Consider the following 17,612-nt stretch of genomic DNA (forward strand, 5'->3'; position numbering starts at 1 on the left):
CTACAGTGCTCTTCAGCACAGTATACAGATACATACTGTATAGAGGTAACGCAGAATGATTTTTTTTTTTCTTACAAGATCTTACATAGACAACATTCAGTGTGAACAAAATTTTTAATTCTAAAGAAATTTCAGTGCACATATAAGCAGAACCTGTTGCAGTCTTCGGAAATAGCTGTGGCATGGAGACACTGTGTCTGATCAGCCACAAGTCCAGCCACCTTCCCACCAAAGCCTCAGCATCTGCTGCCCATCATTCTTGTTTTAGGGTCAAGATATGACCATCTTCCACATCTGTCAACGAGGCTCTTCTCAAGTTCACTAGGTTCAACTAGAGTCCTGTGACTGATCTAGCCTTTTTCTTCTCCCTCTCAAACAGATCATGGATGGGATTTCTACACTGGCACTTCTCTTCTGAAAACACGGGACTGGGTGAATAGGTATGGAACTACCAGAATGAGCAAGAGGAGAAAGCTGGCTTAGGGGGTACAAGAAGCCCTAGCAGTAGCTGTCAGGAAGGGCTCAGCTCAGCACTGAATAGGCAGAGCCCAAGGTTCAATCCCAGGCAGCAGCTTCGCTCAGGGCACAGCAAGGCTTCCGCAGAAGGACAGTTTGGCCACAGAGACGAAAGAGGAACATGGGCAGCCCTGAATTTAAACTCTGCAGGGCAGTTTGGTACCAAGCCTAAATCCTGTTTCCCGCTTGTAACCTGAGGATAAGCGTTACTCACGTGCTTTAGGGAGATGTCATGAGTATAAATGAGCTCCCATTTGAACTACGAAAGTGAAAAGGACTGTGTAATTACACTAATGTTAAAATCTGTAATTAAACTGTGTCAGTTTACAGACACAAAACTAACATATTAATCTCCTTCTCTCCAGCCTGTGGCTTTTTAAACTTCTGCCATGACTAACTAGTGTTTGAAATACACTTTACATCACATACATACATTCAAATACAATACATAAAGTATTTATAACCAGTATACACACACAGCTGTATATGCTTACACTCCTTTATTATAATTACTAAATTGCAATCTCAGCAGTCAAAGCAGGAATATTGTGCACAACTGTTTTTTGACAATGAACAAATAATAGTATTTGAAAACAGGGTAGCAACCTTTTATATTTAGGGTCATAGCAGGTTGTATGTTAAATATAATTAACTCCCAAGTTCTAAAAAGCAGAAACATTTAAAAAAGAAACACTTTGTTCATTTACACAGCAATGTAAAAGCAACTGCTTTGAAAATGAGCAACCACATTCAGGAATTGGTGCTGTAGATGGAGAACTTAACCTTAGAAAATAGAAGCAAGCAGGAAGCAATTACTAAAAACGGACTAAGAAGTTCTTATACTGCCAACTACTTAGGTGCAGATCAACAGGGTGATTTGGATAAAACAAGGCAAACTGCTTCCCTGATCCTGATTTCTGAAGTATCACAAGAGTTGTCTTCAAATAAAACCATGCCAAATTAGCCATCCCAACTGATATTTTCTTTGACTTTTGAATAAAATGTCACTAATTTAAGTGTACAAATGAATTGTAGATCAGTTACATTTTATTAAATGTCATCCCATGGCAGCATTAAGAAGAAGATATGGAAAAATTATCACAAATAAAAAATATGACTTAATGAGTACTATGTGAAGATGGAATGCAAGAAACCCAGCTAGAAACCAGTGCTGCTATATGCTGATTCATAACAGAAGAGTGATTGATTTTATAAACTTAGCATGCTCGAATTATTCTAAGCAATAATTACATAAAACAGAAGATCATTAAAATAATGATCCAGAAATATTATTATGCCTTTGATTCCTCAAACAATTCCAAGCTTAAAGATAAGTCACATAACTTCAGGACTTTTGGGAGAACTATTTAACACCTGTTCCGCAGCTCACAGCACCAAAGGAAAAGAGCAAATGCTATGAAGCCGTCAGTGATAACTACACAAGGACAGGACAGGCTATGCTAAGTTGCTGAGGAAGGTTAATAAAATCCCAGCAAGTTTTTTAACTTCAAAAAATTCTGCATGCCCTCTATACATACAGCCAAACATGCTGTATTATCTACTAACAAGATGTAACCTCTCCTGCTAAAATCCATGTCACAAAAATCCACATCATCATATAGCACTAAGTTTCAAAATTTACTTGCGCATGGCAGATAGAAGAATTTTATCAGCATAGATAAGTACACTTCAATTATTTATCTTCCATGTCTTTTAACAAAATCTCACTATTTTCTATGTAAAAAATTTTATACTTATGCCTAGTGTATCTGAAAAACACTTTCCTAAAATATTAGTTTCATAAATTATTTTTTCATGTTACTTGGTAGTTACCAATTTTTTAATTTTTTCTTTTTTTTTTACACATTCTACTACTTACTTATTTTTACTTGGGTATCTTAAACTTCTTTAGTTTTGCCTATTCTTATGTCCTTTCCAGATCTGGCTCACCAAACAATTCTCATACTAAGCACTGAAGCACTTAACTTTCATTCTTCTTGAAAGGAAGAATGTAATTTTCTGTGTTCTTCTTTTGAACTAGACTCTCAAAATCAATTTTTCACTACGACAGGGCCATGTGAAAGATTCCATAACTTTAAAAACAGTTTACATTCTTGAACATTACTCATTCTTTTTACAAGCAGACCAGCAATACATTATATTCAGGTGTACAGCCGTACCCTACTCTGCAATTTTCCACTAAAACCCCCATCATTCCAGTTAAATACATTAAGTACATTTAACACATGTTGACCTGCACCTCCAGATCGCCCCTTTGACTTAAAAGTTACAGGAACAATATTAAATATTCTGAAATTTCCTTTGAAAGCTTTTTTTTGGTAGATGTTTTCTTCTTGAATGCCTCCTTCAGCATTGCTAATATACATTGCAAATTAACGTTTGCTGAGGATGCACCCACACTTGCCCAGACAAATTAATAAAAAAAGTAGAGAAACAAGGCGCCTGTCCTTCACAGAAGATGAATGTATTTCAGCTGCTTCCTACCAGATCCTCCCTCTCACATTTGAGTTCCTTTATACATGGGTCTGTACTGGTAAGTGCCTTGTATTGTGAGTTGGAGAATCAGAGAACGGCAGAAAGTCTAGACAAATCTATGTAGTTCCTCCAAGAGCAGAGATTGAAACAGCAGCAGTAAACACTCATGAAAAGAAACAGTACAGTTTAAAAGGCATAAATTAAGTAGGTTTGCAAGGATGTCCTTATACCAACACCAGCAGAGCTTTTTTCACTATGCACACAATTAAAAAAAACAATGCTAATACGAGATTAATATGAAAACATATCTTCCCTCTCTCCCTCCACACACCCCACAGTTACTTTGCTATTTCTACTCAAACTCTCACGAACACAGTTTGGGATTCCAACCAATTTACCAAAGTGAAAATTTCATACCTATGAAAAGGAAGCTCTAAGATGACAAATCCAGCTGACAATCTGTTGTCATCCTGACTGCTCTCTTCCTAGACTACACTTTCTACTTGCTACAATGCTAAAGAAATTTAAAATTTACAGGGAGGAAAAAAGCCTCAGCTAAGCAGGACCCAAAGCTACATCCAGCTTCCTGTGAGTATACTCAAATCAAAATCCAATGTGAAGCCAGCAGTTCCGTAGTACAAACATCAGGGAAGACATCAGTATTAATACATTCAGCTGTCTTCAGTATGCATCACACACCACAAAACTCCAGTTTTGAGATCATCAGGAACATGAACAGCTTTCTCACATGAGAAAATCAGAAGATGGTATCTTCTTAAAATTAAGAGGTGCTTTTGTGCTCTAAAAATATGCAGAGCACTCTTGCAATCACCATCAAGTGAAAACAGCACAGCAAATACAGAAAAATACTCCCAATGAATCACTTGTCTTTCCTGAAGAAGTTAGCAACTAGCCAACGCATTCCTGTGATTTCAACAGCATCTTCTTATATTTCCTGCAGTGAGGTTCAGTCATGAAGCAAGAAAGAATATTGCATCATTTGTGTCCACCAAGAAACTAAAAGGCTTTGGTTATTATAAACCTGTGTCAATATAAGTCACTTGGCTAATTCCCCCAGTAACCTCCTGAAAGGTGGCCAAAGACAGTCATTGAATGCTGCATAACACAGAGTTTCGAGCAGATGAACCATTATCCAATTAGCTTTTTGTTTAAAGGAAAGCATTGATGTTCCATCTAGTCATCTCTCTCATGAGCTGGCTCATAAGGAAGACAACCGTGGTCAAAGGTCTTCCAAGTCCTAGACCATTCATACAAATAAATACTATTCAAGAGCTGACTTTTTTTGCATATCATTGAAAATATATGAAAATTAAAACTAGTACAGTGAAAAAAAAAAGCAGAAGTCATACACAGAATGACACTGAAATTTAACTGCCTTTAGGCAACACTGAAAAGAATTTCCTCATCCAACTCCAGATTCAGAATTTCTCTTAATCAAAGCTGTTTAAGGTGTTTCTGTGGCAGGTCTCTTCTACTTTCAATAGGCAAGTTTTTAGTCTCATTTATCTATACCTTCAAATAGAATCCAATATAATATCTCTTCGAACACCAGTTCAGTAAGGTCAAACTGCTCAAAGCAAGACAGTCTACAAAATAGTTTTGCACTATAAACTCAACGTTTGCAGCACAGTAGATAGATAGAGTGGTGATCTTACATTCATCACCCTATGATATTAGAATGAGAAACATTTCTTTTGGTTAATTTTCATAGTGTTTTTTTGTTCCCTTTATTACTTTTAATCTAAGGAATTTGATTAAAGATCAAAAGAACAGACTTAGGGTATGAATCCCAGAAGAACACTTCTTTGCAGAAGAGCTTACTTTTTCCTTAAAAGAACCACGTAATTTTTTAGTATTGTGAACATGAAAAGAAATTCTGACTATGGTTTTATGTGAGTCTGAGAGGACAAGGAGGAACCCATATAGTTTTTTACAACCCAGTCTCTTTGGTAATAGCAATTCATTTTTCTTATGCTGCCTGGATCTTCTACTTTGGCTTTTGGCATTTTAGTAGAAAATAGTGCCAGTTAATAAAGACATGCTGCAATCTCACTCACTAGGAAGACAGCAACATATGTAAGAAACATTTCAGTTTTGTGGATAATTTAAAACTAACCTACTCAAATTCATTGTGAAATGTCATAACTGATCATCAACTTAGAACAGGAAATAAAAAACTTTTTGCTATTTTCAATGATACAAATCTCAACTTTTTTCTCCAAATCTACTTAATATAATAATGAGCAATGAGATATTCTGACAGGAAGAAAATAGCTGACAAAGACTAGCATGCCCATGAATAGTCTAATTTACAGACTTCACATTAATCAAGTCTGTAACAGCTTGTCATTTATCTTACATTAGCCATATTATAGCCAATACAGACATTTAAAACACCTGTTATTTGTGTCCCACCCCTGCCTTCCCCTTTTCTAATCACCCATGACTGCACCTTCTGCACCTCTCTCTAACCCTAATTCTTCCTTACTCACTTAGCTCACTAATGTTCAGGTGGTTAATATCTCTCATACGATACATGCTTTCAGCTCATAACATCTGAGCATGTTCCTCTATTGCCTAACGCCTTACTTCTCCTAGAGTTTCACTTTCTTTCCACTGTCACTATTACATTCAACAACTATTGCACCTGCCTTGCCTCTGGCCACATCCCCAAAGTCCGCAATGTCAAAAAAGACCACTGCTTCTGAAATTCACTTTCTTGCAGCATCACCTGTTTGAGCCTGTTAGGGTCACAGAAGCACAAGGAGGAAGTTTAATCTGCAGATGAATCCTGTTATTAAAAAGACTTGTTTTTTTCTGTGTACACTGTAACTAACACACACATGGTTTTCTTTATCTTAATATTAAGCATCTTGGTTCCATTTGTATTGCAAATTCTTCGTCTAATAGTCACGCTTCAAATACTTAACATAAGACCTATTTCTTTCAATGAAAAAAAAAAGACATTTTTAAATATTAGGTAACTTATTCCCCCTAAAGCTGCCTTTACACTTACAGCTCTGGCCACCTAAGAGGGCATTTCTATCAGGTAACCCTACAGAAAAATAGGACTCTAATAAACTAGCTGGGTCACATTAAACCCACAACTACCCACTCTCAGTTCAGTAGGGTCCATAAAAAAGCCATGTCAGAAGCCTCAAGCACCCTTTTACAAACACAGGCTGTTCACAGCAAAAAAGAAAAAACAAAAACACTAAAATCATGTGCAGCTGAGAGCACGAAAAATCTATAACTGCTGCAGCACCAATAGGAAAAAAGCATCAAAACACAGTTTTTATGTTTCTTCTGATATCATATATAAACCAAATCCCAAAGTTTAACAGAACTATATTTAATGAATGAAAGAAAACAGTAACACCTACTTGCTTTTATGTTTTGCCATTAAAACAAAATTCCACAATCAAAATGTCAGAAAACTAGTACAAAGAACAAAATAACAAGACACCACTGGTAAGCTGACAAAAGAGTTCCATTAAGCAATATGGCTATACAAAGAACACCACTACTCAGTTTTTACTAACTGTAAAACACAAGCATGAAGCAAAGCAGATCACTTATTAAATGAACTGCTGAGGACATGAAGCTCATTGCTTATTAGTTCTTTTCTCTATTCCAAAGAGCACCATTTTATAAACATCTTAAAACGAAGGTTCAATTAGAAGAATCCTCTTTAGCAAACACCATTGCATCAGAGAATAATTCAGCATGGAAGAAAACTAGGCAGGTCACACTCCTGAATGTACAAAAAACTCAAAACCTATGAGGAAATGAAGCAAAAGGAAGGACAAGTATCAAACTCACCATGGACTTGATTGATTTCTGAATTCTGAGAAAGAATTTCATCTGCTAATTTTTGAGCAGTTGGCAAAACTTCTGTGTGGTGTACTGTGATCAAATACTGCACAAATTTTTGTAGTTGGTCTCTGTTCATTTGAAAGAGTGTCTCTGAAATGGGAAGATGCAGTTTGACCTGATCAGGCTTGCGGATCCGGTATAAAGAGAGTGCCACAACGTGGGCACAGTAAAATATGTCCTTGTTTCCACAGCTACAGGTCACTGAGGTAATCTTGCAACGATCAAAGCTGATAGCTACATTGCAAACAGTTTCTGGCTCCGATTGCATTGCAGGCTCTGTTACTGTACCACTCAAGTGGAAACCTGTGCAGGGAAAAAGAGAACTTAATGATATATGTAAAATACTATTTATCATTACCAAGAAAGTTTTGTTAATGAAAAATGATACATCTCAAAGAACTTGTTTTAATTATAAATATGATTAATCCATTCTTCCATACATACCTCTTTCATCTCCAATAAAATCAAAAAGGGAGTAAAAAATTAGTTTACAAGCCCACTGCCATTCCACAACATTCACAGAAGTTTGACAGCAAGAGAACTGTTTATTTGGTAAATGACAGCTGCAGAAGCAGAGCAGCATCCCATCAAGACCAACAGGAAACTACTCAGTAAACGGGCAGGAATTTTCTAAACCCCCCCACCAGAGAGCCTGAAGCATCTACCAGCAAATTTAAGCATTCTCTCAATAAGTGAGAAGGAGGTAGTGCACTCTAGTGGCATGAGCTCAGGTCCTAGTCTCAACTGACTCACTGAGACAAGTCACACATCCTCTTTGCTTTTACCTCTCCCACCACTGAGCTCATGTTAAAGCTCACCATCCCCTAAGTGATCCAGTAGAAAGGCTATGTTTGTGCAGCATTTTGGACATGGAAACTGCTGCAGTTACCAATACACAGTATATCAGACTTGTAACACTTTTGTTACAAGACACATATGCACTGTTCTAGATGCATATGCAGTCTGCATTAGGGTCCTATGTTTCAATCAGCATAATAAAGTACAAGGCAAAAGAACAAGGTCCGCGTGTACTGTAAGAAGACATGGAATACCCTAAGCAAGATGTTTCCTTCAGCAAATATACCATGTGCCAGCACAGCACAAGATCTCAAATGCTGAAGATTCAACCTAAGCCCACCCGTCTGTCCAACATGAAGGCCCAGGTTTGGCTCTCAGTGCTTTATCACTGAATACCAGAAAAAGGGGGCTTCTTTTCAATGTCACATTTATTTCAGCTCAAGCATTAAATCAGAGACGCAGATACAATGAAATTGAATTTCTTACGCCACCACCATTAGATTTGGAGAGTATATATAAAATCCGAGATAGATGCAAGGAAGGCATTATACAATAAATACTTACAAGGGAAACAATATAAACCCACACTCCCCCCAGTGTCAAAAATTAATCTAGTATTCTTGAAATACCAAAGAAGTGTACTGCAGGAAGTATTATCACATGAAGCTTAGACATGGGAGGAGAGGGGGAAGCAATATATATGTAACTCTAATCCAAAATGCTGCATCCCAAATCATTTTTAAAAAGCTCTTCACCTCACAGGAAACAAAGGAAAACCCCTTATTTTTTCCATTTGTTTATGCTGTATGTTTCAGAGCAGATTATGCAGCCAGCATCACTGCAGTACACTCATACTCTACCCTGAAGAAGGTCAAATGCACACACTAACATTGACTTTGCAATGGGATGTTTCCCATGTAGTTAGGAATCAAAGCCGAAGAGGCAGTCACTGTAAAGTGCACAGAGAGGAAGGCAATGGATGAACAAGACCATGTTCAAGTAGTAGGCTTGCTTCCACTCACCCCTTGTTGAGAGAAAGGGTGTATAAGTACCCCTCACATCATGAGGTCCTTCCTCTGTCTTTCCTTTTGGTTTTTAAGTAGTCATAGCAAGTTTCTTTAAGTGCCTTCTCTCAAAAAGAAAGGTTTTGTTAAAGTTTAACCAGCTCTATGTATTTCTAGTTCATTCCCAGTAAGTGGAAGCTGGATTGGTGTTCCCCAAGAAACTGCATGTGAAAGTATTTTCATTCCACTTTCCTGTGAAGCATACCTAAAAAAAACCCCATCTGTAGTCCATGAGCCAAGGAAAAGTCTAATGCTTGAACACAGGAAGAGCCTGATCCTACTCCTTCCTACTCTTTGTAAACACCTTAACTTCTATTAATTACAGGAGAAAACCACCTAATGAAAGCTTTTCTAATAAACTGATGCAAAGTAATAATATAACAGACCAACCAGCTACTCTAATAATATTATCACTTTCAATTTGTCAATACATTGTTCAAGCATTCCAAAAAAGTTAAAACCCTCCTTGAAACATGAAGGTCTCCAGAAATACTCCAAGTTGAGAGCAGGCCTGCCCTTAAATCCCTGCACTGCTCAGATACCAACACAAGCCACAGCTCCCTCTCCACTGAGGGCTTTTCATGAAAACTCATGTTACAAGCACCAAAATTTATAAACATTTAGAAACACAGATGCTGGTCTAAACAATGACAGCACTAATACAGTCACCGTAACCTACCCTTAACTTACTGGGAGTTTAAACAAAAACACCTGCTGCTCTTGCAGGCTAAAGATGTAGCACCAGCGCATTAACTATCTCACCAGGATATGCATCCTAATTATGAAACATTATTTTCCTCCTCGTTATCTGTTTGCCTTTTTTAAGAAAGAAATCGTTGCTAGTAAGCATGACCTTTAAAAAGTGTTAACCATATCAGAAAATACAATTCAGGAAATTTCAGCTCAGAAGCACTGATAAGGCTGTTGTAATTTGTAATTTAACCCACTAGAAATCAAATGACATCTTCACCACTGACCCTCAAAATTGGACAGTATTGAACACATAGCTGTCATTTTTTTTAACCTAACCATCTAATATTCTCTTACTAAAGTATGGAAAGTCTGTAGCAGGTAAAAAGTTGATGCACTGTGCTTTGCTAGGAAGTTCACCAGCAGGAACTTACAGCCTATCAAGAAGCAAGATGTTACAGGCTCCTGCAAAAACACAAAAGGAATCCCTTACGTGGGGACCTGAAGACAATTACATTTCACTAAGAGGTACAAAGGAGCAGAAAAGGTCTCTTCAGCTAAAACCTGGAAAATTTCTCATTTAACTAAAGTTCCAGAATCTTTGCTAGAAATACTTATCCAAATATATTCCAAACAATTCCAAGAACAATGATATTTCAGTTTTTAGTTAAAGTGCTGATTCATTATTAGCTAAACACAACAAAAGAGTTACAGGCAGAAAAGTGTGTTCCTTACTGTCTACAGAAACTATTTATAGAACAGGCACGTTTCACCTTTTCCTTTAGTGGTAGCAGTTTGAAATGTTTTACTGTTCTCAAAACAGCATGTGATCAGTCACCCAAGCTTGGCTGACATGTCCAACACACAGAGGCTTTGCATTCTGCAAAAATGTGTTTAGAAAAGCAGTTGAAGCATTATGAAAATATATAAACTAAAACTCTTCTACAAAATTACTTCGCTTCTGTTGGACTTTCATTTCAAACACACATCAAATGTTATTTACTAGCCAATAAAATAGTGTTCTCAGCTGTCATACATTTGGAAGGGAACTATGCCAAAGTGCCATCAGGAAGAAAGCATTGAAAAGTCTATGATTTTTACAAAGCAACTTTTGCCAAAATCTGCCAGACAGCATTCAATCTGTTGACTAAAAATATTCTGGGACTTTAAAGCAACCCGGTAATTGGAAATTCGCACTATTACAATGTAGTATTTGCCAGCACAAGGATATATGCAAAAGAAAGTTCAAACTATAACACACTAAAGAGTAGAAAAAAACCAGTAAAACAGTGGCATGTGGAAAAGCAGCAGCAGGTGGGCTTTTAGTTACTCAAGTCAGAAGCAAATTTTGAAATAGTGAGTTTCACTATGTGATAGGATAAGTAGCAAAATTACTGCACCAATTAAGCATCATTAATGACATCTCATAAGCACTCATCTCTAATGTCAGTGTTAAAAAGCATCATCCTCAAGATGCTCAAGTCCAAAGAGGCATTTTGAAAACATGCAGAATAAAATGAACAACTACTATCAGAAGTAGCCATGTCAAATGCTGGGGATGGTGTGGTCTATGTCCGTGTGTGTTCAGCCAAAAATTCCAGTGGCTAAAAAAATCCAAACCAAACCAAACCAAAATAACAACCAAAAAAACACCAAAAACTATTTTACATTTTTGTGCACCTGCAGTTGAGGGATTTGATTGAAACACATCCACAGATCATCACTGGATATTGTTTATCTTTAACAGAAATACTAAAATGTCAGAAATGGATTACAGTAACACCCCAAAGCTTAAAAAATGGTGCTCTTGATTAGCTTTCTGTCATGTGCCTTTTGAGAACGCTGTCCATGCTTCATCTACTATGTACACATTCTCCTAAAATCAGGAAGCATACAACCAGCTGTATTTGGAAATTAATGTTCTCCTTAACACTAATTGACAGATTCTTTTTCCTTGTATACATACTGCTTGCTAGTCAGGAACACACAAGAGCTGCTTTACTTTCACAGAAGAGGCCAGCAGATTAAGTAACTTACTGGGGAAAAAATGGAAGAGCTTGGTCTGGGAGTGGAGTAATTCAGGAAGACCTATGCAGTCATTTCCCCTGCATATAACTTTACATTGGTTATCAGAATTGTATTCTCTGTCTAGAACAATCTTTAAAGTAACTTGCAGGCCTATCAGCTAGCATTCACTCAGACTACTATATTACTTGGCAAATATATAATCACTGTGTGAAGTGTAAACATCTCTGTTTCATCTCACCTACCTAACAATGACAGACAGAAATGCTTCTGGAAAGTAGTTTCCAACCATGCCCATTAGCTATTTTTTCATACTTACATCAGTGGTTATATTTTTTTCCCCAAGACAAGCAAAAGTCTAAACCATGTTTAGCCCATTCAGATTTTGTCTTTTTAGAAGTAGTTTTCCTTTGCAATGGTAAAGTAACATCCAACTTTCAATTCTGTCTGAACTTTGGAACACTTGAAGAACAGATCAACAACACACTTTGAAATTATTATGAAGTCAAAACTTTGCATACCACCTTAGCCTGAAGCTAATTTTAACAACCTCTTCATAAAACAGAGAAAACATTTATTTAAAATGAAAAATATTCACCCACTACATCTTAAACACGCCACTAACAAAGATATTAAAGAGTTAGAAAACAAATTAAAGAGTTAGAAAACAAATTAAGAGCAGTACATAAGATGTTTGCTGTTTCTGATCAATGCATAGGGTATAGACAAACTTGTGTTTTGACATCATTGCGACCTATAATAAAATTAGTACTACTTCTGCACCCAAACACTAACAGAGCATCTGTCTCAACGAACCACTTGGATTTCAAAACTCCCTTTCATTAAGACAATAATCATGATTTGGTATTTCAAATTTTTCAATCAATTTCAAAATGTCTTATTTTGCAAACAAGACAGTAAGACTAGCATTAAGTCCACGGACACTGACACTATGAAGGTTCACTAGTACTGGCATACTTCAAAGAACATGCACACTGCAACACAGGCAGCCCTAGTGACTTGACCAACACGGTTTATTTGTCCCAACACTGAGTTCAACAGTTGCATTTAAAAATACCAGTCTTCCAGGTCTTCCAGCCCAAAGCTCCAAGTCTGACAACTGGTCAACTAATTATGTCTCTTAGACAAAGGCCTCCACTAACCCTCCAAGCCAAGTCTGATCATATGTCTGCTGCTCAAAAGCAGTCACACAGCACTGCAGCCCAAGCAGGAGTCATGGATGACAATGGATAAATCCATCCAGATGACTCTTCTCTAAAAAAAAGGCAAAGCTGTGCAAACAACAAATAGCACAGTAAAATGCCTTCCACTGTCCAATAGCTGTATCACATCCGGACTGGTTTAAGACAGATGCAGACTGAAGCAACTTACACTGTCTAGAACAAAACATGCACCAAACGAACACGGGTCCCTCAAGGTTTCACTGCTATCTCTGCAGTTAAACCACTTGCAACCTACCCCACAGGAACACCATGCACATTACAAAACAGCATTCTCATCAGCAAAGCTCATAGCTTCAGATCACATCTCTGCAAAATCAGAGTTGTGCACACTTCAACTAATTTAATATAGTCAAGCCCATTGTAAGTGTTTGTAGAACGAGGTTTTGTAGACAAACGGAAAGCAGCAAAATCGTGGTATAAGAAAGAGATATATTTAGAATGGTGTCTTCTAGACAGCAGTAACAGAGCTTTCCTCTAGCACAGTGATGCTCAAACTGTGATCTAGGATATTGTGGCAAATTATGCTTATGGTTTACAAAGCAGAATCAGAGATGAAGCAATCAAGCCTCTTCCATCAAAGGCTAACACAGTGCCAAGAATCACTTAAACTGTGAATGCTGATAGTCTTGTGAAGTCACAGGTCTAGCAATCCACGGCTGCAGGTCACTCTCTCTCAGGTACACAAATCAAGTTTTTTTGTTGGTTTGTTGTTTGTCTTTTATTTTGGTTTCGTTTTCCAGTTTTGCCATGCTGTTTTGTTTTCAAAGGGCATCAGTCTGAAACAAACTATGCTCCTCCATGCTAGAGCTCCTCCATTTTAACAGCTCCTCTCTCAGTACCACATAACCAGAGAGCACCAGCAAACAAAACAAAAAATCTCAATGTGAGCCTGGAAACCCCAAAGCTGACTGATAACTAAGTACAGTTTATTGTGAGAAACCATCAGACAGAAGATTTATTTATACACGTGACATTTTTCCTAATAATATAACCCAAAGAGATCATGTGATAGCAATTTACCAAAACAAGAATGTGAATCTTGAGTAATATTTATAGAATGTGGGCAAATTAACATCTTGTGATTTACAATGCATGGAATATTGTAATCCTCAAACTTCTGAGGGAGACTAGATGAGGTGAAAGGAACTGCCTGGATCTGCAATACAACAGCTTTTACAGCAAAACTGTGAAACCACAGTCATCAAAACTACTTTGATGCTGAATAAAAACTGGAAATAAATTTAAAATTAAGGCAGAAGGAACAAAAGGGTAACTAACAATCAAGAAAGTTGCAAGAAGTGTAAGTTTTTAATGTACCGTGATGTCCACATCATCTAGCTAATGTACATTTAAATGTTTATAGGTAAATTTTAATAGAATATAAATGCAAGCCTGCATCACAGTCAAGTTTACATTTTTCCATAACAAAGGCTAAAACAAGAGGTTAGGAGAGATTAGTAACCAACATTAAAATTTTGATAAATAAACCTTTACTCTACTGACAAACTTCAAAGGCCCATGTCTATTGCAAAGGGAAACGGCTGAGATGGGAAGATGTACCAACAGTCTACAGGGAGCTGCACCTTGAGAATAAGAGAGTGCCTAAGAACAAGGACTGATTACAACTAGTCTTCACAGGATCGGTGCAAAGATATGTGCTAGTAGCTTTGGAGTGGGAATTCACTCCTGCTGTGGTGGGGAAAAGCTGACATCTTTCCTGCAACCACCAAGCAGTAGAGATTTCTCCCATAGCCCAAGGAATCCATCTCCCAAGGTGGTACTACAACTTCGGATTTTAAACACATTAGCAGGGAGAAACTACTATTACTTGCTAGAGCACAAGTAAAAAATCACATATGAGAAAGTGTCTGCAAAGTAAGAGCAACAAAGCGACTAAACCTCCCTTAAACCTATCCTTAAAGTCATACTAGAAATAGGCTGGTCCTGCATTCAAAAAGGTAAGTATCCAGAGACTATCAGTTATTTTAAGCAACTCAGAAGATGCCTTGTCCGTCAAATAGATAGAATGAGATTTTTAAGTTGCTATTTACTGCTTTGTTGCTAAGAGCAAAAGTTTTTGGCATCATATGTCAACAGTTAAGGTTTACCTTCAACTACAAATCACCTGTCTCCACCAAAAAGAAAATAACAGAAATTAAATTACCTGAAACTGAAGAAAACCTTCAGCAAGACCTACTCATTCAAAAGGGGGAGAAAGAGGCAAACCCAGTCTAAGAACTTTTTTTTTTTTAATCCCCCTTCCAGTTCAACAGCATCTTTGCCCTGTCCACATTCTTTACTACTGCTACCACGTATTCTTTGTTTATGTTAAACTATATCAGCTTCACTTTATTGTTAGGGTTCATCCTAATTAGTAAAGCATTAGCAGTACTTGTCTACATGGCTTTTCAAGGACAAACTGAATTCAGCTAACACAGGCCACAGAACAGCACAAACCTCAGCAGAGAATGTGGGAATGCAAGATGGAAAACCATGAAAATTACATCCTGTTTGACTCATTGCTTAATCATTAGGAAAAATTTCACTTTTTTTCTTACTCGCTTAGTAAAGACTTAATCAAATCTGTATTTTTTAATTGGAAATAGATAAACTCCTAAAAAAGAAGATGACAGCAATCACTGACATAAACCTGGAAAGAAATTTTTGAAATATTAGAAAATTACTCCTTCCTGGGAAGACTGTGTCTGGATTTCCACTACCGTACTTATAGTTTGAAAAACCCAGCCCAGGATGTCTGAAACAAGGCATCCTGCAGTAAAAGGTACTTAGGTCATTCCAACAACAGAAAACATTTAACTGATTGAGTAATTTAAAACTGCACTCTCAAACAGTTCAAATCTAGGCTATGAAAAAGCACAAGCCAATGTAATTTTGAATCTAAACTGACCTTCCATCAGGAAATTATATACTTTGCTTAAAAGAGGAAACTACCACTCCCATTTCCATTACTAACTGTGGAATAAATAGTTTTCTTTTGTTTAAAAAAAGGGAAGGGGAAAAAAAGAGCTCAATGTTGCATTTGTGCCAAATGAAAAATGGCACTGAAAGTCACAGAATGTAAGGGAAACCCTTTAGTTATGGCCATGATTTTATTCTTGCAATTGTATATTAAATATACACAATGACAAATATTCACGATGTTTTATTGCTTTATTTTTTTTAACAACTGCTTATGATTACCGCAGGAGTCAGACTGTTCATTGAACTGCTCTTTTATCCATAATCAAAGTAGAGGTGAAAATAGAAAAATAGACTTAAGTGTGAATACAACAGTCACTAAGTAGGATTTTTGGAAGTACTCAGTTCATTTTGGACTACAACTTTTACAAGAGAAATGTTTTCATCAACTTCTCTGGTCACCAGAGTATTACAAAGGATTCCAGCAAAAATAATGAAGTACAACATAGTGTTTCCTGACAAAGAAAGAGAGAAAAAGCCATGAAAACCACAGTGTTGAAAGAGCTCCAGAACTGAAGTCTAAAAATCCACCAATATTACATGTGAGTCACTCTTCCATGGCTGAAGTCAACACCGGTGGAAGCATTTTTTTTTTTTAGCTCTCGAGGGCTAGCTGCAGTACAGTCACAAATGAGGACTGGAATCCCAAAAATACTGCTCTGATAACAATAAAAGTGTTTGAAGGAAAAGGTCAGAAAAGGTCACTTGTATTACAAACCAGAATATCCTTGATAACACTGGCACACAGCCTGAACACACACAAGCCAACATCCTGCAGGAAATCAGGTTCTTGTGGTCCACAGTTCTTCCATGCTGTTGCTAAGTTAAATCCTAATCCACTTCTCTCCACTGAATCCATTTCAATTATTATTCAATAAAATTAAATCAATATGCAGAAACCACGGCAAGTGCACCCCATTGCCAAAGCTGGCTGGCAAGTCTTGCCATAGAAGGATTCCTCCATACTGACATTCACCACCCTTCTCCAGATATCAGATGAAGAATTAATAGATTTCATGTTAGAAAAACAGATTTCTAAAGGCAACAACAATTTTGAGTGTAAGTTGCTTACACATTTACAAAATGGAAACGTGTGCTAGCTCAAAGGGTGGGAGGAAGTATGTTCCTAGGCCACAATTCCTTAGCATTTCTGAGTTCTAGGAGCTGTGTGCGCAGCAAGGACTTGGAACTAGTAAAAGTAGGTATGTGCAGGTGGGGAAGCCCTACATATACTCTAAGCGAATCTGAGCACATTCAGAGCACATTGCTGCTCCTCAAACATTACAAGGAAGACTAGTGAGCAATTTTTTTTAAGAGAAAATTGTGAAGTCCAACCCTTCCTCTAAAGCCACAGACTACCTCTCCTTGAATTAGCAAGTATACCACTCTTCTTTTCAGTAATATTTCACTCTAACCTGAGGCCCTCATAAGTTTAAAACGTTACACTTATTCTGACCGTTAATCAAAGATTCTAGATAGTACCTCAGCATGTAACATGCATGCAAGTTACTGGAATTTTGCATACTGTATTTCAGCCTAAAGACCAGATTTTAATAGTACATAGATGATCAGACTGATACCAGAAAAAGCACGTCTGGTAACACGTACATTCTTAACTTTCACTGACAAGCCAAGGAACACCTTAGAACTACATTTCAACTGAGAAAAATGAAAAAAATTACACCACCACTTTAATTTCTTTTACTTTTATAGTACAATTCAGGGAGACATGAAAACAAAGTAACCAAGAGAATAGGAAGTGTCTCTACCAGTAACCCAAGTAACAAGATGCTTTCATGAGATCTCCACATTTTCCCAGTGATAATTTCTTCCTGGGCCTCAGCTTCTGATAACCTATCTAGACTATAAGTATTTGCATTTGTGATAAGCTGCAAGGTGGTGT

General features: G+C 37.2%; 1 protein-coding gene across 4 annotated transcripts in view; it reads right to left on the reverse strand.

Moving 5' to 3' along the window:
- Positions 1-17,612, reverse strand: part of ZSWIM6 (zinc finger SWIM-type containing 6) — a 102,560-nt gene that overhangs the window by 40,234 nt on the left and 44,714 nt on the right. For 2 of the 4 annotated variants that reach the window (XM_056513754.1, XM_056513755.1), the window contains exon 2: positions 6,856-7,212. The exons of the other annotated variants lie outside the window; for them this stretch is intronic. In XM_056513754.1, coding sequence (XP_056369729.1) covers positions 6,856-7,212 — 357 coding nt within the window. The remainder of the gene's footprint in view (positions 1-6,855; positions 7,213-17,612) is intronic. 4 annotated transcript variants of the gene reach the window in all.

Source organism: Oenanthe melanoleuca, chromosome Z (assembly GCF_029582105.1).
Source record: "Oenanthe melanoleuca isolate GR-GAL-2019-014 chromosome Z, OMel1.0, whole genome shotgun sequence".
Lineage (NCBI taxonomy): Eukaryota > Metazoa > Chordata > Aves > Passeriformes > Muscicapidae > Oenanthe > Oenanthe melanoleuca.